Source organism: Dryobates pubescens, chromosome 37, assembly GCF_014839835.1.
Source record: "Dryobates pubescens isolate bDryPub1 chromosome 37, bDryPub1.pri, whole genome shotgun sequence".
NCBI classification, from domain to species: Eukaryota; Metazoa; Chordata; class Aves; order Piciformes; family Picidae; genus Dryobates; species Dryobates pubescens.
Genome location: NC_071648.1, coordinates 150,358 through 174,994, shown reverse-complemented (window position 1 = coordinate 174,994; position 24,637 = coordinate 150,358). Strand labels below are relative to the sequence as shown.

General features: G+C 41.5%; 1 protein-coding gene across 1 annotated transcript in view; it reads left to right on the top strand.

Annotated features, from left to right (window-relative positions):
• The window catches only part of GLS (glutaminase), a 71,018-nt gene that overhangs the window by 5,624 nt on the left and 40,757 nt on the right, over window positions 1–24,637 (top strand). Inside the window, exons 2-7 of the mRNA XM_054177016.1 lie at window positions 3,830–3,926; window positions 4,344–4,465; window positions 9,012–9,141; window positions 10,045–10,124; window positions 11,468–11,631; window positions 19,953–20,011. Of these exons, the coding sequence (XP_054032991.1) occupies window positions 3,830–3,926; window positions 4,344–4,465; window positions 9,012–9,141; window positions 10,045–10,124; window positions 11,468–11,631; window positions 19,953–20,011 (652 nt within the window). The remainder of the gene's footprint in view (window positions 1–3,829; window positions 3,927–4,343; window positions 4,466–9,011; window positions 9,142–10,044; window positions 10,125–11,467; window positions 11,632–19,952; window positions 20,012–24,637) is intronic.

The following is a 24,637-nucleotide window of genomic DNA, read 5'->3' as shown; positions in this document are numbered from 1 at the left end:
TTACTCACATCACTGACCTGATAACTGCAGAGCAAGCCTTTCTACCTCTATTTAGCTGATAAACTTCATCAAAAGATGGACTATTTGACAAAGAGCCATTTTCTGTAAATATATTGAATGCCACCCTCTCTGCTTTGGTCATCAGTGCAGGCCCACTGTTCACTTAGGCTGGCTGATGCAATACTGAACAGCAGTAGATGTGAAAGATATGAAAGCAATGTCAAGAGAGAATTTGTGCTGTGAAAGGTGCACATCTCTTTAATAGGTACAGGCAGATAAAAGTCTTGGTCAAGCATCTGAAAGGGGATTTTTTTGTACTCTTCCTCAAGGGCTAGGTTGAGCTGGCCATTAGACAAGTGACAGAGGCTCTCTATGAAACCCCTCTGCCATGCCAAAGAAAATAGGCTGATGGGGTGAGAAAGAAATGAAGCCAGCTGAGAAGTCACAGCACTGAAGGGAGAATTGGTTTTGTTCTAGCTCAAACCAGGACATGCTTCCAGATAGAAATTCCACATCTGGAACAGCTGTAAGAGTCTGAGTAGTAGCTCTGAAACTTGTAATTAAATATATTGTCAGTTAAAATGTCTCAGTGTGTTTGCTGGTTTGTTTTGTTGGGAGTGAAATATGGAAGTTTCCTCTGGTAGACCTGCAATCCAGTGATGAGTCTTAGAATCATAGAATTGTTAGGGTTGGAAGGGACCTCAAGGATCATATAGTTCCAACCCCACTGCCATGGGCAGGGACACCTCACACTAGATCAAGCTGCTCAGAGCCGTGTCCAGCCTGGCCTTAAAAACATCCAGGGATGGGGCTTCCACTACCTCCCTGGGCAACCTGTTCCAGTGTCTCACCATCCTCATGGGCAACAACTTCTTCCTAACATCCAATCTGAATCTACCCATTTCTAGTTTTGTTCCATTCCCCCTAGTCCTATCACTACCTGACACCCTAAAAAGTCCCTCCCCAGCTTTCTCGTAGGCCCTCTTCAGATACTGGAAAGCCACAATAAGGCCTCCTGGGAGCCTTCTCTTCTCCAGAAGGAACAGCCTCAATTCCCTCAGTCTGTCCTCATTGAAGAGGTGCTCCAGCCCTCTGATCATCCTTGTGGCCCTTCTCTGGACATGTTCCAGCACATCCAGGTCCTTCCTGTAATAGGGACTCCAGAACTGGATGCAGTAGTCCAGGTGGGGTCTCACGAGAGTAGAGTAGAGGGGGAGAATCACTTCCCTTGACCTGCTGGCTATGCTTCTCTTGATGCAACCCAGGATGTGATTGGTACTAGTCTTGTAGCAGAGACATGCCTTAAAACAGCAAATCTTAACCCTTTGGGGAGCTTAGTTAAATTCTGTGTGTAAACAGGGAAAACATAGGGGTGTGGATCAAAAGACCTTTGAAAACATATGTAGCTGCCGAAGGAGATGCAGGATGAAGCTTTAAGTGGTGTGTTGGTGATTCTGTTTCTGGTGGCCTGATTGGACACAGTGTTCTCAAAAGACTGAAAGCACAACATGCTGTATGGAAGACTTGATTTTTTCTTTAGGAGAAAGGGTGTTCAGCAATTTGCTTGAGGTGGTTGCAAGCGTTTGTCTCGGCTGAATTGCCAGCCTGTCTGTGTATTAGTCATCCAGCATCATCTGAAAAAGAGGTAATAAAAATAAAAAAAAAAATCCAGGCTGGGAGACAAGGCAAGTTCTGTTGGCTTACAAAGCTGTCTTCTGTTCTCAGCTTGGAAGTACAGTGTTTTAAATACATTGCAAAATGAGAAGTGAGATTTTTTTTTCCCTTTTTAAAATTTTTTTACTACTGCTTTTCACTGCTGGTTGAGAGGAAGGGAGGGAGGCAGGCACAGCATGAATGCTGTCTCAAATGTAGAAGGATATTTGGATATATAATCAAGTTTTTATAAAACATAATTGTAAGTCTGAGCTGTTGTTGAGCTAGAGTAAAGCTTGTGTTGGAAGAGGAGGGAGGATTAAATGTCAGTCTGTCAGACTGCTTTGGCCGACCTAAGGTCTGTGCTTCATTGCATTTTACTTTGGCAGATATAACCCTGAGTAGTGATACTAAAAGAATTGCTCATCTTGTGAAAACCTTCACAACTAGGATTTAGACCTACTTTTTGTTCATGCACCTATACAAATTAAATCAGTTGCTACCAAACCTTCTAGTCTGGGGCAATAGCTTGTATGCATTATAGTATAGTAACAATATATTACCAATATTATTAGACTGAGCTTGAAATTTGATGGCTAAAATTAAGTAAGACTGCCCACTCTGCATTTTATTCATGGCTTCATTTACCAGAGAACTCTCTTGGTTTTAACTTGTTGAACACCAGAACATGGGCTTTCTCCAAACTGACTTGGCTAGAAAAAATTCTAAGTACTTCAGGGGACTAAAAGGCATTGATCTGAAGTTGTTTGCTGGCCCTAGCAGTCTGAAAGTCTATGTTCTAGCTGTGTGCTGTGATCCCATACTCCCAGGGGGAAACATGTGCTTCTGCTTGCAGCAGGGTGCTTTGGAATATCAGGAAAGGGCAGAACTTGGAGGGTAAACCTACAGAGAACTTCCAAAAGCTTTGAGGGTGAGGTGTCAGTGTTCTAGCATTCACACTTGGAAGGAATCTTGATGCTTAACCTGATAGGTTTCCTTCACATTTTGCTTACTGCAGGCATGCAGGAAGTGTGTCTTAGAGTAAAACAGTTACTGCATGGAATGCTTGGAGAGCCAGTGGATTTACTGTGATAATCAGTGACCATTTCAGATGGAGAAGAGAAGGCTCTGAGGAGACCTAATAGTGGCCTTGTAGGCCTGAAAGGGGCCTACAAGAAGGCTGCAGAGGGACTGTTTCCAAAGGCCTGCAGATATAGGATGAGAGGCAATCCTTTGAAATTAGAGAAGAGCAGATTTAGATTGGATATTAGGAACAAGTTCTGCACCACGAGGGTGGTAGAATACTGGAACAGGTTGCCCAGGGGTGGAGTTGAGGCACCATCCCTGGAGATACTGAAAGTGAGCCTTGACAAGGCTTTGAGCAGCCTGATCTGGTGGATGATGTCCCTGCTGATTTCACAGGGACTGGACTAGATGGCCTTTGGAGGTCGCTTCCAGCCCAAACCATTCTGTGGTTCTATGAGCTGCACTGCACTGAGCTGCACTGCACGTGATCTTTGCCAAGTAGGCACAATGAGAGTTGCTGTTTCTGGTGCCTGAGCTGGTTCAGGTTACTGTACTGTGCTGCAGATAGCTTTGCTTGCTTTCACTGTGACTAGTGTGGCTTATATAAGCTCCTGGAAGGACAAGGACTTTGGGACTTCTCCCAGGAGTTCCTAAAAATGGGCTGATCTTGCAGAAATTACCCATTCATTGTATCTTTCTCTTGCCTGTGGAACCATTGGGTCCCTCTGTTCCTACAGCTTTATTATGAGGCCTGTGGGTCTTCTGAGTCTTATAAATACTTTATCTTTTGTTCAAGTCACATGTCTATGCTCTGTAGCATCAAGAAGAGGGAAATGTGCTGAATCTGCTCCAAAAACCTTCTAAATATATCCTCAGCAATAAACATACGTCAGTGAAATGCGTGACTGTGTTGCAGTCAGCGTTTGCTGTTGTAAAGTATGTGTGTACTACTTTAAATGTTACCATTTTTCCCCCTACCTAAGCAACTTGGGAGTTCACTGATAGCAGTGGTTTTAGAAATTCATGGCAGCAGTTACCTTGGTACTGAAAATGTGTTTCCTTGTGAATAATGCAAAAATGGGTATAAGTAAAACTAAACATGAAACTAATCTATATATGTTTTTTTTTGTCGGTGTTTTCTTTTTTCCAGTAAAGTGAAGCAAGGTCTCCTTCCTAGCTTAGAAGATCTGCTTTTCTATACCATTGCAGAAGGACAAGAAAAAATACCAGTTCATAAATTCATAACTGTAAGTTTACTGCTGTATGAAAGCTAACTACTGGAAAGGGTTTTGCCATTACAAATAACAAAGCAAAGAATTTCTGTTACATGTGCTTAACTGCAGCGAGGAGTGTCACTGTGGGTTTTTACCCAGAGAATGAATGCTCTGGTATTGCTGTTAATTTCTTTGTTGTGCAAAAGAGAGTACTTGAAAGCATCTGTGTCTGTGTGAGGGCTGGGTGGTATTTCCACTTGTGTAAAATGTAGTTGGACCGCTCTGGATTTCAAATTCCGTTAATCCTTGCCAAAAGAATCGGTATCAGAAAGCCTCTGTGTTGATAATGACAGGTGACCCGTGTGTTGATAAATGAGAACTTGAGTGTAACAGCACTTTTTTTTCTTCCTTCATGTCAGTAATCATTGTTTTACTGTTCTGTTGTAATAGGCACTCAAGTCTACGGGATTACGAACATCTGACCCCCGGCTGAAAGAGTGCATGGATATGTTAAGACTGACCCTTCAGACAACTTCGGATGGTGTTATGCTGGACAAAGACCTCTTTAAAAAGTAAACTTGCTGTCAATAACCTAATTGTATAATTCTGAATGAATGTTATCTGTGTGTGACTGCTGTCCTAGGAAAGAGATGAGGTATACAAAAGGGAGTCAAGCACCCTCCTACTGATGCTGTTTTCATATGAATTTGTTCTCTTGTTTTGTGCAGCAGACAAATTGATCTCCACAAGGGTTTAATGCATCAATGTTGTTTGCTTGTGTATCTGACCCTGGACTAGAACTCTTGGTCGGATGCCAAATAAATGAACTGATGCAGCATGGAGTAACAAAAACCTTTCTTTCACTGCTTTTTGTTTAGTGAGATGTTCAAAGGAGGTGTATGGCTCATTCAGAAGCAAGTATATAAAAAACAAACTTATGTTCTAAGGGAGCATAGAGATGAGAACAGTTAGGACTGTGGGCTCTGCTTTGGAAGAGATTTGTGCCATGTTTTAGGGATGGTTTTTTGTTAAGAGAAGCCTGGTCAGGTAGCTGAACAATATAAGCACTGTTTGGGCTATCTCAGTGGCTAAGTGCTTCCCAGGCTGCCCAGAGAAGTGGTGGAATCACTGTCCTTGGAAGTGTTCAAAAACACAGATGTGGTGCTGAGGGATGTGTTGGACTTGGTAGTGCTGAGTTGATGGACTTGATGATCTTGGAGATCTTTCCCAGCTGAAATGATTCTGTGATTCTGAATAGCAAGATTAGCAGTGCTCTACATCATGTCTCTAGGACTTGATACTCTGTATTGAGTGAGTAGTTGTGACTATGATAATTTGTACAAAGCTTGCATGGTTGCCTCCTGTGTAGAAGAGTTTTGAACAGAAAGACTACCCAGGGGGTAAAGAGGTGACTTTTTCATGCAGCTGATTTTTCCCTCACAGCAGCAGGAGTTAGTTAACCTTTTTAATAAATTAACACCCCTCTCACTACGAGGTGAGTTGCCTATTCCTCCTGAGCACACTGCATTTGCTGTGTGGAGACTCCTACAGGGGACCTGTATTGTTTCTTCTCCAAGTGTTTAAGGTGGGAAATCGAATAATGTAGCTGCTGAGCTGTACTCACCTGAGGGCTTTTTGGTTTCGGTTCCCTAATGTCGAAGCCAGTGGCGTGATTCCCTGTTGAGTTTGATTCAAATAAAGCATCAAGAATAAGTCATGTGGAGTAGTGGTAGCATAAGCTTGACAAGATAAATCAAATTTGGTAGGAAAACAACCTGTAAAATCTGTTCTCTCAAGCATGTATTGTCTGTTTCTAACAGAACTTTCCAGCCCCTTTTTAGTGGTGCCAAACATTCGACTGAAATTGATTTGTTGTGAAGAATTTTTGGCTTTTCAGTGCTGTCCACTTAAATAAAACTTCAGAAAGGCAGAACGACTTGAGCTTTTAATGTTTCTTCTCCAGAGCTTCTTGAATTGAAGGCTTCACTGGTGCACACTTCAGAGAGTGCTTGACAAATTTCTTGAATTAGGTCTTCGTGTGACATCTATAACACAACACTTGGTCTTTGCAGCACGAGTGATTCCTTGCTGAGAACAGCCTGCTTACTGAAAGCACCTCAGCATGCTTGTTAGCTTCCTGGTTTTGTGCTACTCTATCTATGGTACTAAATAAAGTATCACAGTACATTAGAGGTTGGCAGGGACTTCCAGAGATCATCAGGTATTAGTACTGTCTAACTACTATCAGATGAAACTTGGGCAACTTAAGAGATATAGAAGATAATACACACTAATCTTCTTCATGAGGTGTGCATGTTTTGATCTATCCTAGGTTTTAGATCTGTTTTTGTGGAATTGTAGCTAATTTGTAGGGAACCCCCCCCTTATAGTAAGAAATCCTACTATCCCCCATTTAGCTTTGCCTTTAACTTGCAAGCTTCTTCCAAACAAAACTAGAAGATGTGCAAAAAGGTCTATTTCCTAACTAGCTGTGTTTTGTTGTGAGGGGGTGGTAGAAAGGCCTGAGGCAATTGGAATTGAGCTATTTTGGAAATGGTGTACCCTTGAATGGGATGGGAGCTACTTGAGGAGCAATTAAAACTGAGGTTTAAACCCAGTTCTTTTTGAGTGGCTTTGTAGGCGTAGTCTTTGTCACACGGTGCTGTCTGTCCATCTTTATTGCCTCAGAAGGATGGTCTTGCTAGTCACATCTCCTCTGATGTGCATGTAGGAAGCAGCAATCTGGATATGTTCTGTTCTAAGCCTGAACCTGACAATCTGTTGCTGGATCTCTATTTGCTACTGCAGCTGAGCTGCTCTCAGTCTAGTTAGCAAATCCTCAGGAAAACTTTCATTTTTAGATATGCTTAACTCAGCTATTAATAAATGTTTTTATCCTGTTGGAGTGCTTAAAAAGCTTTTGACAGAAGATGCAGAGGGCTTCTGCTATGTTATAATATTAATACCCCACTTGTCAAAATAATGTCACTTTTTTCCCCCTAAAATGTCTAAATATGTTGAATGCTTCTGCAGACATAGTCTTGCTAGTTGGAAGCTAAGTTTCACGTTCTCTTCTGTGATGCTTATACTGTAGCATTTTAAACAGGGGAAAAACTTGTCCTTGGAGCCAAGGAGTTGATAGCCAAACAGTTTTTCAGGACCGTGGGAGCTGAGGCTGTTTTTAGCAGGTATCAGCTTTGTGAAGGGAAGCAATAATCAGTAATGTAAGCCAGAACTTAAAGAAGAGTGGGTGGAGGTAACAAGTTGATAAATGAAGAAAAATAGTGCTGTATGCTAGAGATCAAAAACTCAGCTTCAACATCCTCCCTTACCTCCCCAGCCTGGTGCTTTGAGGTCATACAAGTCACTGAAAGTTAGTATAGAGAAGATTTGCACCATAGTCTTCCCTGATAAGTGTGAGTTGGGAAGCATTATAGTTCGAAAAGGTTTCGTTTCAAACTGGAGAGAAAATTCTTGGATTGGCATTTGGCAAAATAGAATTATTTTAGGGTAAGATCATTAAAGTTTGGAGAAATGGAAGAAATTAAGGTTGGAGGGTTTTAGTGTACCTCTCTTGAACACTGCTAAGGTATGTGGGAGATGAGGATTAAGTTGGTAGTAGTAAAATTTGACTATAGAAAGATTTTTATTTATCAGCATATTAATTTACTTAAGTTCCTTGCTGTGGTCCTTGGCTATGGCTCCACTGCTGAGGCTGAGACACCTTGGCAGAAGTCTGAGAACAAGAGCTTCTTGTAGAAGTAGCTAATGTTCTTAAATGTAATTGGAGGCTCTTGGGTACAAAACCAAACAGGATTGTTTTGCAGGATATGGGGAAAAAAGGATAGGACAAGCATGGCAAATTGCAGCAAACCCAACTAAATTGCAGTTTTAACACAGACTACAAATCTAATACAGACAAAGCAATTCTGAAGATGTGCCTACAGCAGAAACTTCTCTGCTCTTTCTGTTTCACTCTTTGAAAGTAGCATTTGAAATGGCTGTCAGCTGAGTTTGGGATGAAGTCTCCTAAGTACAAAGGACTGAAGGCTTAATAGAAGAAAGGGAGATTCAAAGAAAGCTAATTCTATCTTTCAATAATCTTCATGCATTTTCATTTTGAACTGATAATGGCTTTTAATAACAGGGTTATTGGAAATCTCTATTCCAGGTGAAAATTAGTTTTTTACTTTTCCCAATAAGTCTTCACTGGGAGAATCTGATCACCTCCATAGTGTGGGCTGACATGTTCTGAACTTTCCACTTTGTCCTGACAAAGTGTGTTTCTGCTTTTGTCAAGGATGCCAGAAAGCAGTGTTAATGAAAGTGTTTGGTGTTAAACCTCCCTTTTTGACCTTGCGCTTGGATAGGGCTATTGATAGCCTTTATCAGGTCATATTTCAACTGATGTGATAAGAGCTCCTAATTTCCACCCTTGCTCCTGCTCACCTCTTCACAGACAGGCAGACCACTTTCAGCAGCCTGTCTCAGCTTGTGTTCTAATCATTCCATTCTTCTGTTTCTCCTAGATAAACCATTTTGTTTTTACCTGATGAGTTTTTAAAATGTTCCAGATGGGCTGTTGTTTAGAGGGTGTGGATGGTAACTGTGTTCTGGGTTAAAAGGCAGCAAAAATTCCTTAACTGCTGGTAGTCTGAAGCAAGAGACTTGCACTGCTGCTCACTTTTGCTCAGTTTAGAAGATGTTATCAAGTATTTCCATGGAGTTTTGCTCTTACTGGAGTGGAATGGGTGTTAGGATTCAGTTCTTTACCATGAGGGTGGTGGAGCATTGGAACAGGTTGCCCAGGGAGGTAGTTCAGGCCCCTTCTCTGGAGATACTCAAAGTGGGGCTGGACAAGGCTCTGAGCAACCTGATCCAGTGGAGGATGTCCCTGCTGACTGCAGGGGGATTGGACATCTAGACCTCTGGAGGTCCCTTCCAATCCCTAATGTTTTGTGATTCTGTGAAACCTTTCTCATAAAGACTTGTTCTCATAGCCATGTAACTTCAAGGGACTTGCTTAAATAGCCTATAATTGTTACTCAAGTAGGTTGCTGGGGGGTTTTGTTTTGAGTGCTTCTTGAGTACACTAATAAACTCTTTAACTTCTTGCAGGTGTGTACAAAGTAATATTGTGTTGCTCACTCAAGCTTTCAGGAGGAAGTTTGTCATTCCAGATTTCATGTCCTTTACTTCACATATTGATGAGCTGTATGAAAGTGCTAAAAAACAATCTGGAGGAAAGGTAACCTGCTTGTAAATTCAAAGTTGTATAGATTCCTTGATACCAACCAACTGCATACTTTTAAGAAGGCAGCTTGTGGTTTTTTTGTTTGTTTCTTTTCTAACAAAATGCCAAACTGATAACTTGATAGTTACAGAGGTTCAGTTATGCCTGCAACTTGTGAACTGTGTTAGAAACAGCTCTTTAAAAATCTTACAGTTTTGAGGTTAGAATGAGAAAATAGTGTTGTTCTTTCTCTTTTTTAATGTAAACCATAAAACTGCCATATAATTTGTCTTACTAAGCTTAGTCTATAAAAGAATTCTCATCTACACAGTTAGCTAGGTTGTGTGACAGAAATAATAGTCAGCATCATACCTGTGTTATTAAAGTTGAAAACCCCTGAAAGTTTTTTTTACAAGCTAAAATTTTGTATGCTTTAGACTGGATATTAAGAAGAAATTCTTTACACTGAGCAACAGGTTGCCCAGGGTGGCTGTGGATGCCCCCTTCCTGTAAGAGCTCAAGGCCGGGTTGGATGAGGCCTCAAGCAAGCTGCTCTAGTGGAAGGTGCCCCTGCCTATGTCGGGAGGTTGGAACTGGATGATCTTTAAGGTCCCTTCCAACCCAAACCATTCTATGAATCTGTGATTCAGAAATGCCAAACATACCATATCACAGAACAGATTCCTCTTAGAACATGCTGAAGTTTGTACTTTGAAAACATGCCTTGTTTGATAGTGGTCTAGTGAAGATAATAGTTTGTAGTGAAGTTTTAGATGTATCCTGTAATTGTTGGTGGAATCATTCAGTTGTACCTTGTTTGTCCTTTCCACAGACATTTGTTTTAATGAATGTGTATTAACATACAGTTCAGTGTTTTGGATGTTGTAATGCGTCTTTCTCTCTTTCACATTGTGACAGGTAGCTGACTATATTCCACAACTGGCCAAGTTCAGCCCTGATTTGTGGGGTGTCTCACTTTGCACAGTGGATGGACAGAGGTATATTCTAACTTCTGGAATTTGCTATTTCTCTTGTTTGAACTGTCTGGCATAGCACTTCATGATATCTCATGGTGTAGTAAATAAAAAGCTTTGCTGGAGTTGTTTAAGAAGTAAAATCCACTTGGTCATCAACTTGTTTTCAGCTTCTTTGTTTAAACTGAATTATTTTGCTGCTGTTATGTAATACTGCTTGAATAATGTTTGTAAGTAATATATTTAAAGCTCTTATGATTCAGGCTCAGTATGTGATTACCAGAGGACAAGATAGAAGCAATGCTTATATAGTTCTAGTCTCTTGAAATTGAAGAGTTTTGTCTGCTTGTGCCTCAAATGATGTTACTTTTCCTATAGGTCACATGCACTTAATGAGTTATTTTTCTGTATTTTAATGTTTGTGCTGTAGCCTTATTTTACAATTTCTGCACATCACCAGAAAATTCGGATTCACATTCTGAAAAAAAATAAATGGAAACTGGACAGAACCTAACACGGTTTTGCTTTTTAGGCTTATTAAACTCTCTTCCCTAAGGGTGTGTGTAGGCTTCGGATATAGCTAGAGTGATCTTGCATTTTTTCCTTTCTTAGTAACTTAGTGTAGCAGAGACAGTTCTGAGGCTAAATGTGAAGGTGTATCTCACACCATCTAGCTGAGCTGGTCTCATATAAGTTTCTCTGAAACTTTCTTACATTTGTGCAAAGAAAAGCAGCAAATACACTTTTGGTTTTGCCATCAGACCAGTGCTTGCTTGGAGCCTTTTGCTCCACACAGAGCAGATGCTGCGTTTATGAGTCACTCTTCGATGCAATCTGTCTTAGATGTTGAAAGTAAACTTTCCAAAGGCATTTAGTAATTGTAATAAAATGCCTATGCCATTATCCAAAGGAATGTAAATATGGTTACTTAATTACTGCCCTTGAATTCCAAAACCTAATTGGATCTCATCTTTGTTTATGTAGTCATAAATCTGTACAGTAGCTATATTCAGGTCAGCTGTAGTCTCTGTACTCTGCTGAGTGTGTGGTTTGTGATTGAGTAGGGTAGGTGTGATACTAGAGGTCTGAGGTGATTTTTGGGGGTTTTCTGCTCTGGTACAGACCTGTTTCTGAAGTTGCTTTTATTTTATTACCTCAGCAGCTGACTTGATAATGCTTAGTTTGTGGAAGCCATTGGCAAACCCTTTAAATCTTGTATATTAGTTCTTTAAAAGACTGACTTAGTAATGATATTCTTTTGGGTTTTTGGGCATTTTCATTAATAGCCTTAGTATATTGAAGACTAAATGAAGCATGTAACACTCAAACCAGACGATTTCAAACCTCTTCATCTCTGTTTTTCCCAGGCATTCTGTTGGTGATACCAAAGTTCCATTTTGTCTTCAGTCCTGTGTAAAGCCTCTGAAATATGCTATTGCTGTTAATGATCTTGGGACAGAATATGTGCACAGATACGTTGGTAAAGAGCCCAGTGGATTAAGATTCAACAAATTGTTCCTGAATGAAGATGGTAAGAGATACAGAACACTTGGTCTTGCAAATGCTTCACTTTGGAAAATCATTAAAAATGCTACACAGTTGGGTTTTTTTTCAGTCATTTTAATATGTCCTCTTAACTCTTATTATTAGACAATATCCCAAAATATTTTGCCATCAGCAAGGTAGGCTTATCCTTCCTCACTCACTTTTGCCTAATTTAGAATGCTAGTAAAAGATACTTTCGTAGATTCATTGAGTGATTTAGTTTGGAAGAGATCTTAAAGACCATCTAGTTCTACCCCCCTGCCATGGGCTGGGACACCTGGCCTTGAACAGCTCTAGGGGGCGGGGGGAATCCACAATCTTCTCTGGGCAACCTGTTCCAATGTCTCACCACACTCACTGTAAAGACTTTCTTCCTAGTCTCCAGTCTAAATCTGCCCTCCTTAAACATCAATCTATTCCTTCTTGTCCTGTCCCTACAAGCCTTTTTAAAAAGTCCCTTCTTGGCTTTCTTGTATGCCCCTTTATTATATCTGTTTTATTTGCTTATTATCCAGCTGTAGGGGGAAAAAATGAAGTAACTTTGATAATGCAGGTATTTGAAATGTGTATTTCTTCAGCTGAGTTGGTAGCAAATGTTCCTCAAGCATGCCTGTGTGAAGTGCTGATGATTTAACATCTTTCATTCTTTCGAATTTAAGATACATGTATATCACTTCCCTCCATGGCCTTCTGAGAAGCAGGTGCTGGTGCCAAAGACCAGCACTGCCTAGTTTCCAGAAGGAAAAACTGAACATATTTTGGGTCACAACAAGCCCATACAGTGGTACAGGGCTGGGAGAGAGTGGCTGGAATGCTGCCCAGTGGAAAAAGACAACAGTTGTCTGAATTTGAGCCACCATGTCCCCAGGTGGCCAAGAAGGACGGTAGCATCTTGGCCTGGATCAACAGTAGTGTGGCCAGCAAGCCCAGAGAGGTCATTGCCCCCCTGTACTGGTGAGGCCACACCTTGAATACTGGGTTCACTTTTGGGCCCCTCACTACAAGAAGGACATTGAAGTGCTGGACTGTGTCCAGAGAAGAACAAGAAAGCTGGGGAAGGGCCTGGAGAACAGGTCTGGTGAGAAGGGGCTGAGGGGACTGGGGCTGTTTAGCCTGGAGAAAAGGAGACTAAGGGGAGACTTCCTTGCTCTTTACGACTACCTGAAAGAAGGTTGTAGTGAGGTAGGTTTTGGTCTCTTCTTCTTAGTAACTAGTGACAGGATGAGAGGAAATAGCCTCAAGTTGTGCCAGGGGAGGTTTAAATTGGGTGTTAGGGAAAATTTCTTCACTTTAAGGCTTGTCAAACGCTGGAACAGTCTAGCCTGGTAAGTGGTGAAGTCACCATCCCTGTGGGTGTTTAAAAGGCATGGAGACGTGGTGCTTAGAGGCATGGTTTAGCAGCAGACTTGGTAGTGCTGGATTAATGGTTGAACTTGAGGATCTTAAAGATCTTTTCCAGCCTAAAGAATTGTATGATTCCCACAGATTATCCTAAGCTGATTGTTTCTGTTTCATATTATATCAATTCTCAGGCATGAAGATGTTATTTTTAAAAACATGATGCCAAAATTCTGCACAAGATGACTCATGTAGCCTTAGAGGAAATACTGGATGTTATCTCTGCAACACAAATGTTTCTTCTAGCAGATCGTTCTCAGTGAGAGAACAGACAATGTTTCTGTTGCCATGGTATTGCAATTAATATTTAATGAACAGCATAAGGTTTGGTTGATATTTTGAGTCAAGGGCTGTGTTGAATTCTGCCTTAAATATCCATATTATAATATATTAATGATAGAGGAGTTTACTCAGTACAGACTTGAAAATCAGCTTTCCAAACTTACAGCCCCGCTGTCTTGTTTTTGCTTTCCTAGTTTTTCCAAATCAGATGTGCAGTGTGAAGAAGACTGCTTTTTGTGTCCTAAGGAAGCTTTCACATAAAAAAAGTTTTGATAGGGCTAAAAATGGACCTTTACAGATTTCATGAGTTTTGTGTTTTTCATGCAATGGCAGAAAATATAGTAATTATTTTTTTGGTTTTATTGCTACTTCAAAGGTGGACCTATGAAAGAAGAAGAATTGCTAGGCTGTGGTCTTTTATGATGTTACTGCTCAAATTAGGAGTGTTTGTAAGGCTGCTCTGCAGTAAGACAATTGGGATTATTTAAAGCATGCATTAAATTAAGAGACTAGGTCCAATGACAGAAATTTTAAGTGTGTGCTGTCATGAGAAAACTGTTTAGAACTAACTTGAACAGCCTCTTGCCTATACAGTGCTTAAATGAAAGACTAAAACAAAGTAGAAGCTTAGTACAAGGAAAGAAAGGGAAGGGACCCTCGAAGGTCATCTTGTCCAATGTCAGCAGGGACACCTCCAACTAGAGCAGGCTGCCCAGGGCCACAGCAAGTCTGATCTTCAGTGTATCCAAGGATGGGGCCTCAACCACATCCCTGGGCAGCCTGTTCCAGTATTTCACCACCCTCATTGGGAAGAATTTCCTCCTAATGTCCAGTCTAAATGTGCCCTGCTCCAGTTTCAAACCATTGCCCTTTGTCCTAGCACTCCAGTCCCTCGCCAGCCTGCCTGTAGGTGTCCTTCAGATATTGAAATGCAGCTCCAGTGTCACCCCAGCCCCTTCTCTTCTCCAGGCTGAGCAGCCCCAATTATTTCAGCCTGCCTTCATAGGAGAGGTGCTCTGCCTACTAACCACAGCCCTTATAATACACCCCAGGATGCCCTTGGCCTTCGTGGGTACAAGGGCACATTACTGGCTCATGGTCATCATTCTGTCCCCAAGGACCCCCAGGTCCTGCTGCTCTCCTGTATGCTGCTCCCCGACAGGTCAGTCCCCAGCCTATACTGGTCCAGTAAAATAATTGTTTGTGGAACATAGTCAAGTAATAAATATTACATTGCAGTTGGATGAGACATTGCCAGGAAAATGTTTATTCTGCTGAAGGATTTTATTGTAGCCTTGTTTTAGTTGGAAAAGACCTTGAAGATCATTGAGTCCAACCATGATCTAATTCTACCTTAAAGTCTGGTGCTAAACCATGTCCCTCAGCATGACATCTCTGCCTCTTTTAACACCTCCAGGATGGACATTCAACCATCTCCCTGGGGAGCTTGTTCCAGTGTTTGAGAACCCCTTTCAGTGAAGAGGTTTCTCCTAATATCCAGGCTAAACAGCTGTACAAGCTACACGTAAGGCCAGGGACCAACACAGTCTGTTTCTTGTACAACTAGTCAGAAGAACTGAGAGAAAGAAGCACTGTAATTAGAGCTGATTAGGGAAAGGGTCTGGTTTGCATAATTGCATGGCAGCTTGCTAGGGCTGTCATGCTAATTGTCAAGCAGTTTTGAGGTATTTAAAAAAACCCTGTTTTTTACCACTGATACCCAGTGGAGAGAATTTCAGGTAACTTCTCTCTTACATAGAGACTTGCAATATGTTTAAAGGGCTGTGCCTGATGTGTATCTCCTTTCCACAATAAAACTTGATGAAGAATAGATTTACTATTCCTGGGCTGTTAGGTGGGTTGTTTACCCATGAGAATAAGTGTTAGACTTAATCAGGGCACCCCAGTTACAGTGGAAGGGTTATTATGACTTGTGCTTTTCATTACAGATGAAAACAGGAATTTACTCCAAAGTAGAATGAGATGATAAAGCAGTAGAAGAGACATGCAGAGAAGCTGCATAAAAGATTTATTTTGGTTTGGGGTTTTTTTGAGCCTTATTAGATTCTTTATACAATCCAACAATAAAGGTAATAGTGTGATGTGTGTGTGTCACATGCCTTTGCAGAGTTTGATACCTCTTTCTTAAAGCCTTTTCTTCTCCAGGCTGAAAAACCCCAGCTCCCTCATCCTGTCCTATAGTAGAGGTGCTTCAGGCCCCCAGTCATCTTTGTGGCCCTCCTCTGGACCCACTCTATCAGGTCCATGTCCTTCCTGTGTTGAGAACTCCAGAGCTGGATGCAGTACTCCAGGTGTGGTCTTACTAAAGCAGAGTGGCAGAATCGTCTCTCACAACCTGCTGGCCATTTGCCTTCTGGGCAACAAGTGCCTGTTGCTGGCTCATGTCCAGCTTCTCATCCAGCAGCACCCACAAGTCCTCTTCTGCAGGGCTGCTCTCAATTTCATCATGCCCCAGGATTGCCCTGACCTAGGTGCAGGACCTTGCACTTTGCCTTATTGAAGCTCATGAGATTATCCTCAGCCTACCTCTCCAGACTGTCCAGGTCCTCCTGGATGCTACCCTGTCCTTCAGCCTTAGCAACTATACCACTTAGCTGGGTCTCATCTGCAAATTTGCTGAAGGTGCACTCAATCTCCCTGCCTTTGTCATTGGAACTGAACAGCACTGTTCCCAGTGCAGACCCTTGAGGGACGCCACTTACCACCCATCTCCATTTGGACATTAAGCCTTTGACCACTCCCCTTACTGAACCCTGTTGCTGATGGCACCCATTGTGAGGTACATCAGTAGTTTCTGCTGCTTTAGAGGAGATCTATCTATGCCTTCCCTCAAAACATTAATGTAGTATCAGAACCTACACACCTCAAAGAGATGAAAACATACCTGGAAATAGAAGTATTATTGACAGCAGTAGTATTGCTGTGGAAGAAATGAGAAGGTGTCTTTCAGAGTGTAAGATTTTACTGATGTATCCTGGCCCTTGAAAAAGGCACAGTGTTTCTTAAGTCTCTGGAGAGATTGTTTCAGAGAGGCAGAGATACGGTGCTGAGGGACATGGCTTAGCACCAGACTTGGCAGGATTAGGGAATGGTTTCACTCAATGATCTTAAAGGTCTTTTTCAATTGAAATGCTTCCGTGATCCTTCACTGTAGAATAGACTGTAGCAGTTTGAAGGGACCTACAATGATCATCAAGACCAGCTGCCTGACAACATCAGGGCTAACCTTAATTTAAAGCATGCTATTGAGGTCCAAATGCCTCTTAAATGTAACTGAGAGGCTTGGGGCATCAACCACCTCTCTAGGAAGCCTGTAGCTATTGTGATGAGATAAAAGGCTTATCTGCCAATTACACATATCTATGCCTAGGAAGTGTTTGGACAGTGTTATCTGCTGCTGTGTAGATAATAGTGAAAACTGCTTTCTGGGGACCTAGATAGCCCAACAGTTTATTCTGCTTAGAAGAGGCAGCAGTGGATTAGTGGAAGGTGTTCTGCTCAGCTCTGTGATTAGGCAGCAGTAGGAGAGACCCTCAATGAAGGGCTTTTCTGTGTGGCAAACTTGCCTGCTCTACCTCCCTTAGCTGTTAAGGCTCCTACAGTGATTGTCCCTTGTTGACCTGTCAAGGGGGGAACAAAACACAACCATTTCAGAAGCACATTCAGGAAAGCCCATGTTCCATTTCCTCAGAAGGTTCTGGCCATTTTTCGTGCAAGGGCAGCACGTGGAGGTGTACCAGCAGATTGAGAGAGGGGATTCTGCCACTTTGTTCTGGTGAGACCTCATCTGGAGTACCTCCACACAGGAAGGATGGAGCAGGTCCAGAGGAGGGCCACGAAGATGATTGGGGGTCTGGAACACTTCTCCATGAGGACAGGCTGAGGGAGCTGGAGTTGTTCAGACTGGAGAAGAGAAGGCTTCAGGGAGACCTAATAGCAGCCTTGCAATACCTGAAGGGGGCCTGCAAGAAGGCTGCAGAGGGACTGTTTCAAAAGGCCTGCAGTGATAGAGCAAGGGGCAGTGGTTTGAAATTAGAGAAGAGCAGATTTAGACTGGATGTTAGGAACAAATTCTGTACTAGGAAGGTGGTGAAATGCTTCTACAGGTTGCCCAGGGAGGTAGTGGAGGCCCAGTCCCTGGAGATATTCAGGGTCAGGCTTGAAGCCAGGTGAGGGTTGGTCTTTTCTTTCTAGGAACAAGTGATGAAATGAGAGGAAATGGCCTGAAATTGTGCCAAGGGAAATTTAGGTTGGAGATTAGGGAAAATTTCTTTCCTGAAAGAGTGGTGAGGCATTGGACCAGGCTGCCCAGGGAGGTGGTAGAATCTCCATCCCTGGAGGTGTTGAAGAAATGTGGGGACATGGCACTTGGGAGCATGGTTTAATGGTCATGGTGGTGTTAGATCGATGGTTGGACTCAATCTTAGAGGGTTTTTGCAACTGATCCAAGAAGAGCTACACAAATCTTCACAGAACCATAGAATTGTAAGTTGCAAGTGATATAGCAAGGGCCAGTGGCTTCACACTGTGGCTTGGGAGGTACAGGTTGGATGGTAGATTAAATGTGTCCTCTAGTAAGAATGGCATTGCTTGGAGTGGGAGGGTAGAGGAGATGACCTCCAGATATGCTTTTCTGTCCAGCAGTCTGTGATGCTGAGATGAGTCATAAGACTTGTAACACCTTATGACTAGGGTACCCAGCAACAGGACAAGGAACAGGTACAAGTTGGAACATAGGAGGTTCTACCTCAACACAAAGAGGCACTTCTTTACAGTGAGGGTGCCAAAGCCCTGGAGCAGGCTGCCCAGAGAGGTTGTGGAGTCTCCTGGAGACTTTCAAAACCCACCTGGATGTGTTCCTGTGTGACCTGCCCAAGGTGATCCTGCTTTGGCTGCAGGGTTGGACTGGATGATCTCTAGAGGTCCCTTTCCAACCTGTAACACTCCGTGTTTAGTTTGAGAGATGATTTGATAGTCACAGAGGGTGAAGTGCCATTGACCATGACCACTGTAATTTTCAGGGGAAAATGTGTGTGTGTTGTATGAGTACCAGGCTACTCTCCAAAAGCAATCATCTCAAGTTTCTTTTAGTGTGTGTGAGATATGTACAAATAATGAATTCTTTGTGGGTTTGGGTTTTTTTAAATTAATATTTCTTTTTAGACTTGGTGATAAAGTAAGAGGGGAAAAAAACAACTTCCCACCAGTCACAATAACCACATCTTGAGAACTGGTTGAGGATTTTCAGGCACCAGAGCACTCAAAAATCAACCTCCTTGTTAAAAGGCACAACAATAATGTTGGTTAAAAATAAAATAACTGTAGGAGGTAGGTGTTGAAGAATGAAAACTTGTATTTGGAGAACAGAAAGATAGCTGATAAGGGAAGCTTTATTGGAAAAAGGTAGGGGGGGAAGGTAATTAATTCACTTGAGCAGCCATGAATGGCTGGGAATGCAAACCCACTCTTAATATGGAAATCAGTGCTAAGAAAGAAAAACTCCAGTGTAGCAGGTATAGGCAAGTCAATTACAAAGAGAGTTAAATTCTAGTGAGGATGAGTTGAAGTGTTATCTTGAATGCTATAAGAGGAGCCTCTGATCCTTAAAGAGAATCAGGATTGTATTCATGTGCAGCAACAAGGATTTTTGAGAACTGGAATTTTTGTTTAGTTATGTGGGGTTTTTATAAAGGGCCCGTTGAACACTTCTAAAATTCCTGAGGTTTGATACCTTGAAGAAAAAAAATGGAATTCCTTTTGGGGTTATTCTCCTTGCAAATGTTACAGTGGTCAAATTTTGGAATGCTAGAGAGGATTCTCAAGTCTGCTGAAAAGAAATTATGCCAAACAAATAATGTTATTGGGCTGTTAATCAGGCCAAGTGTGGTCTAGGTTGTAAGAAACTTTGCTCAATCTTGATTTAGGATTATATGCCATAGTCATAGCTTTAAGTCATGGTTAAATGTCACCTCAAGAAGGGTGATTCTTTCCCTTTATTCTGCTCTGGTGAGACCCTGCCTCCAATGCTGTGTCCAGTTCTGATGTCCCCATCATAAGAAGGACACAGAGCTATTGGAGTGAGTCCAGATGAAGGTCACAAAGATGATCCAAGGGCTGGAGCACCTCTGCTATGAGGATAGTCTGAGAAAGCTGGGGTTGTTCAGTCTGGAGAAGTCTTTGGTGGGGAATTTATAGCTGCCTTCCAATACCTGAAGGGAGCCTACAGGAGGGCTGAAGAGGGACTTTTCATAAGGGTGTCAAGAGACAGGACAAATTGGGGGAATGGTTTTAAGCTGAGGGAGAGTAGGTTTAGACTGGATCTTAGGAAGAAGTTCCTCAGTATGAGGGTGGTGAGCCTCTGAAATAGATTGCTCATAGTGGTTGTGGATGTCCTCTCCCTGGAGGAGTTTTAAGGCCAGGTTGGATGAGGCTTTGGGCGACCGAGTGTAGTTGAGAGGTGTCTCGGCTCGTGGCGGGTGGATTGATGTAGATCTCCAAGGTCCTTTCCAACCCGAACCATTCTGTTTCTATGAGTTATAATTTTTCAAAGACACTTGACTGGTTTTGTCTTGGTCTATTTTTGTAATCAAAACATTTCTTCCACAGACAGGCCTCATAATCCTATGGTGAATGCTGGAGCAATTGTGATCACATCTTTAATCAAGGTAAAAAAATCTATTTTTAGTTTTGGTATTTTAACAGAATGTAGAGAGAGTATCTTGTGCAGATTATGAACCCTTTACATTTTCTGTGTGCAGTATCTGCTGGCAGCTTACTCATTAGCAGGTAGATGAGCTCTGATATTTTGGAAATAGTAACACAAAGACTAGCAGCTGAAAAAAGTGAGGAGTGCAGCTGAAAGCCTCTTTTTTAACCTCAGCGGTTTTAGTTCTGTTTCCTTCTTTAACTGCCCTACACTTGATATTCTCTTGGGAGAATTGCCTCATACTTGTTAAATGTGAAGAGTATGTCCTTGGGAGTATACCTTATAGCACTCAGAGTAAGTTTCTGAATGTCTGATGCTCTTAAAGAGCACGAAGTTGCAAGAGTATTTCTTGCTGTGCAGAAGAAATGAAAGATAGTCCAGTTTGTACAGGAGCAGGGCAGCTAAATTCACACTGAATTTGTCCTCTTTTAACATACCATACAAGTAAATGATGTGCAACTTCTCTATTCCATCGTTTCTGGTGGGGTGGTAAATGTGCTTCCTTCAATTAATGTGCTTGGAAACAATTACTCATATTCTGCTGAGTAAACCACAGCTGAATAATGACTTGGCATCTTGAGACTTTTGGAAAGCTGTCTTTTATTTTTCCTTAGTCTTGAAGTTGTAAATGACATCAATTCCATGTAATGCTGATGTTTGCCAGGTGTTTCTGTTTTCTGTCTTTTTCTGGTAGCTGCTGAGCAAAAACAAAATAAAAATATATGCATTACTTTTTTCCTTAAGGGTACCTGCTTACAACCCTGGGGAACATGTCAGTCCCCTGGAGTTCTGAAGTAGAAAACTTACTGCTGTTACTTCTGAGGGCTACAAATCTTGTTTACAGCCTTTTTCTTGGTTATGTTTCAAACTCCCATTAGCTGTAGCGTGTTTCCTACCTCCTATTTCCAATCTGTTTATTTTGAAATTACTTAGATCATGCTTTTCTGTTATCTTATATTTAAAGAAGGTGTAAAAGAACTCCTGCTTAAAGACATTTATCTTTAATAGCTGTAGGTGAAAGAAAATGGCCTTAAGTATGACAGGTAAATTTATTCACATTTATTTCATTTTTTTTTTAAAGGTTGAGCATTGAAATTCACTTGGATCACAGTGAATTTTACAATCTGACTTAACACATTTGTCTGATATGTCAAAATGTTAGTTCCTACTACAACTACTAGTCCTAAGGCAAATGCCAAGCATGTGCCTCTTGCAAAAGGCACTTAGTTCTGGATAAATGGTGTACTTCTGAGTAGATAATGTGGATTTGTTGACTGCATGCAATTGTGATTCTTGTTAGAAGGTTGGGGGATTGTTTTTGCTGGGTGGATTTGGTTTTGGTGTTTTTTTTTTTTCCCCTCTTTATTTGCTGTAATGTTCTTACAAAGAGTATTGCATTGCACTAGTATTTTTGCATGTGGTAACTGCACGCCTAACAGACACCTCTCTTACTTATCACACTCCATTATTTGTTTTCAGTGTGATTCAAATGTAGGTTATTTTTTTGTACTGCTCCACTAAGATACCATTTATCATTTGGATAACTAACCAAACTAAGCACACTCCAAAGAAAACTACAGAGAGGTTCATGGGTACAGAGTGACATCATAGTTGTGGTTTCTGTGAAATAACTTGGTTAAAATCTTCAGTTTAACAGTATTCCTACTAACTATTCAGTGATTAATTTATACCTGAACTAATCTAGGACTTGTTTTACAAAGGTGGCTTCATTAACCCACGCTTTGCCCTCAGTTCCTCTGCGTTCATTCTGTTTATTTACTTGCATATTCTGAAGGCTATGTATGACTCCAAGAAAAATCAAGGGATTGTTAAGCATGGAGTAATTCACAGTGTACCCCAGATTTATCTCATGATAGCCTGTTGATAATTACAGAGAGCTGGTTGTTGTATTTCGGTGTTAATGTTAACCTTTGACAGTCCTTATTTTATCTGTGAGAAATTGATACCAGGAGTCTTTCAAAATTTCCATCCATTGAACTAAGTTTAGCAGTTGTTAGTATGCAGTGCAAATTCTGATTACTTGTGGATAAGGAATGATGCTTGGAGTGATCTTTTTACCAGAATATGGAATATGTTAGAATTTAAGGGGGTAAAAAGGATTCTCAGCATTGCATACCCAGTTCTGACTGCCTTGTGAATTTGCTATACACACCTTGGCCTAAACCGTAATGTTATGTTTAGTCTTTGCTACTCACAATAATAAAGCCTGTGTGCGTGTTGAGTTGCACATTCTGGCTTACTTAGGCATGACTGTATCCTACTTTCACCAGCTTAAAGAATTCTCCTACTGTTACATGGCTGGAACTCTCATGTATTTACATTTGGTGCCTTAACACGTGGCTCTGTTCCAGCTGTACTTGCATTACACTCCTCACACTGTTCAGCAATTTAAAACATAGCTACAATAAAAATGCTTTAGCAAAAGGACATCCATCCTGTGGGACAGTATTCATGAAAGAAAAGGTCCACAGGAGGGCCACAGAAATGATTGGAGGGATGGAATGCCTGCCCTGTGGGGACAGGCTGAGAGAGCTGGGGCTGTTCAGCCTGGAGAAGAGAAGGCTCTGTGGAGACCTTGGAGCAGCCTTCCAGTACCTGAAGAGGGCCTAAAGGAAAGCTGGGAAGGGACTTCTTCCAAGGGCTTGTAGTGATAGGACAAGGGGGAATGGGTTGAAGTTTAAAGAGGGCAGATTTATACTGGAGGTTAGGAAGAAATTCTTTACAGTGAGGGTGGTGAGACACTGGTTGTGGAGGCAGGTCATGAATGTCCCCTCCCTGGAGGTGTTCAAGGCCAGGTTGTATAAGGCTGTGAGCAAGCTGGTCTAGTGGAAGGTGTCCTTGCCTGTGGCAGGGAGGTTGAAGCTATGATCTTCAAGGTCTCTTCTAACCCAAACCATTCTATGACTCTTCAAAACCCCTAAGGACCTTTTCCTGTGTTTGTAAATTTGCCTTTAATGCTAGTTAAGGAAATTGCACAGTTAGAACAATTTTCAAATAATTGCTGTCAAAAGAAAATTTTAGTGGCAGTCACAGAAGCTTGTGGATTGGTGATATGAGCTTAAATGGTAAAGTCTTCTGTGTCTCCAAGGAAATAGAGGTGCTTGAGGTAAGGAGGTTCAGCTCCTGTACAGCTTTAGTACAGCTTCAGCACTCTGTAAACACAGAGCTTTCTGCCTGTCACATTGACAGGGAAAAGTCTTTATTATTGCCTGTGCTATGAATAGATTTTAATGCTTTGATTGTTTTTTCTTAAACTCCATTCTCAAAGCTTGTCAACTCCAGGAGTATCTGTGGTTGTGTCACCAAGTGCCCACTTGCACATATCTTTACTGACTGGGGAGGGTAACACATTAGAGGTGCAAATGAGATGATGAGGAAGAGTTCAGAGTGAAATATGCAGAAGGCAGATGGCTGTGGAAGGAATCACCAGAGGCCAAGGGATTAATCTTAAGTCATTTTTATTGTATGCTTCAAGATTCCATCTGTAGATAAAAGCTTTTCTAGTATTACAGCAGAGGGGTGGGCAAATGCAGCATATTTAACTCATGTCAGTGCTGACAGCAAAATGCAGGAGCTCACAAAGCAGTGATAGGATGAAGGGAGATACTTTGTGGTGATGAATCAGTGTGGGAAGCATTCAGACGTCTTGTGGGGGGCACAGCAATATTCATAGTCCTTGCAGAAAACTTGTCATACAAGGAAATCGGCATGGTGATCTTGCTGACCCTGAAAGCCCAGTTCTATGAGAGGTTTTTGTTTTAGTATGAAACAAAGAGGTGTAGCTGATACACTTAAGAGAATTCTAAATAGGCTGATATCAAATAAGTGCGATACAATACGATGTAATAATATGAGTCAGACAAAGAGTGATGGAAAAACCAGTCCAGCTGTGCCAAGGATCAGTTTGCTGTTAAGATACAGTTAGTAGGAAACCTGCCCGGTTAAGATCTAACACTTGAGGGATGGGGAAAATGCATGGTTTGTTTGATTTATTTAGCAGTATAGTTAGAATAAATAATAGAGAGTTAACTAAACTGCTCTATGCTACTCACTCCACTTACCAGGACAGTGTAAATGTACATACATACCACTTTAAGTCATGTGTTGGCATTGTGATTTTCTCTGCCAGATACTTGATTTTGGTGTCATTTCCTCTCCTCCTGGGTTATTAATTTTCTTGGGTGAACTAATTTTTGGATAGAACATGTGTTCACGTTCCTCTGCACGTGGTTTTTGTTGTAACTCAAATGCATGGGATGTTATTTGACATAAAATATGTGGTAATGTTATTTGAAATCAGTGGCCACATAGGCAGTATTTAAAACATGAAGGACACACAAATAATGCTTATGTGTATTTTGAAGAGTCACTATTGCTTTTAGAGGGCCAAATACTGCCTGTACCAGCGTACAAGTTACTCGGAGCTGAAAATGGCACACCAAGCACACAAGACAGCAGTTCTCACAGGAAAGGCTCAGATGACCAAATAAAAGCCAAATATTTCCAAGTACAGAAAACTGAAATAAAGACATTAATAGTTAATGTAAAATGCAGAAATATTAAA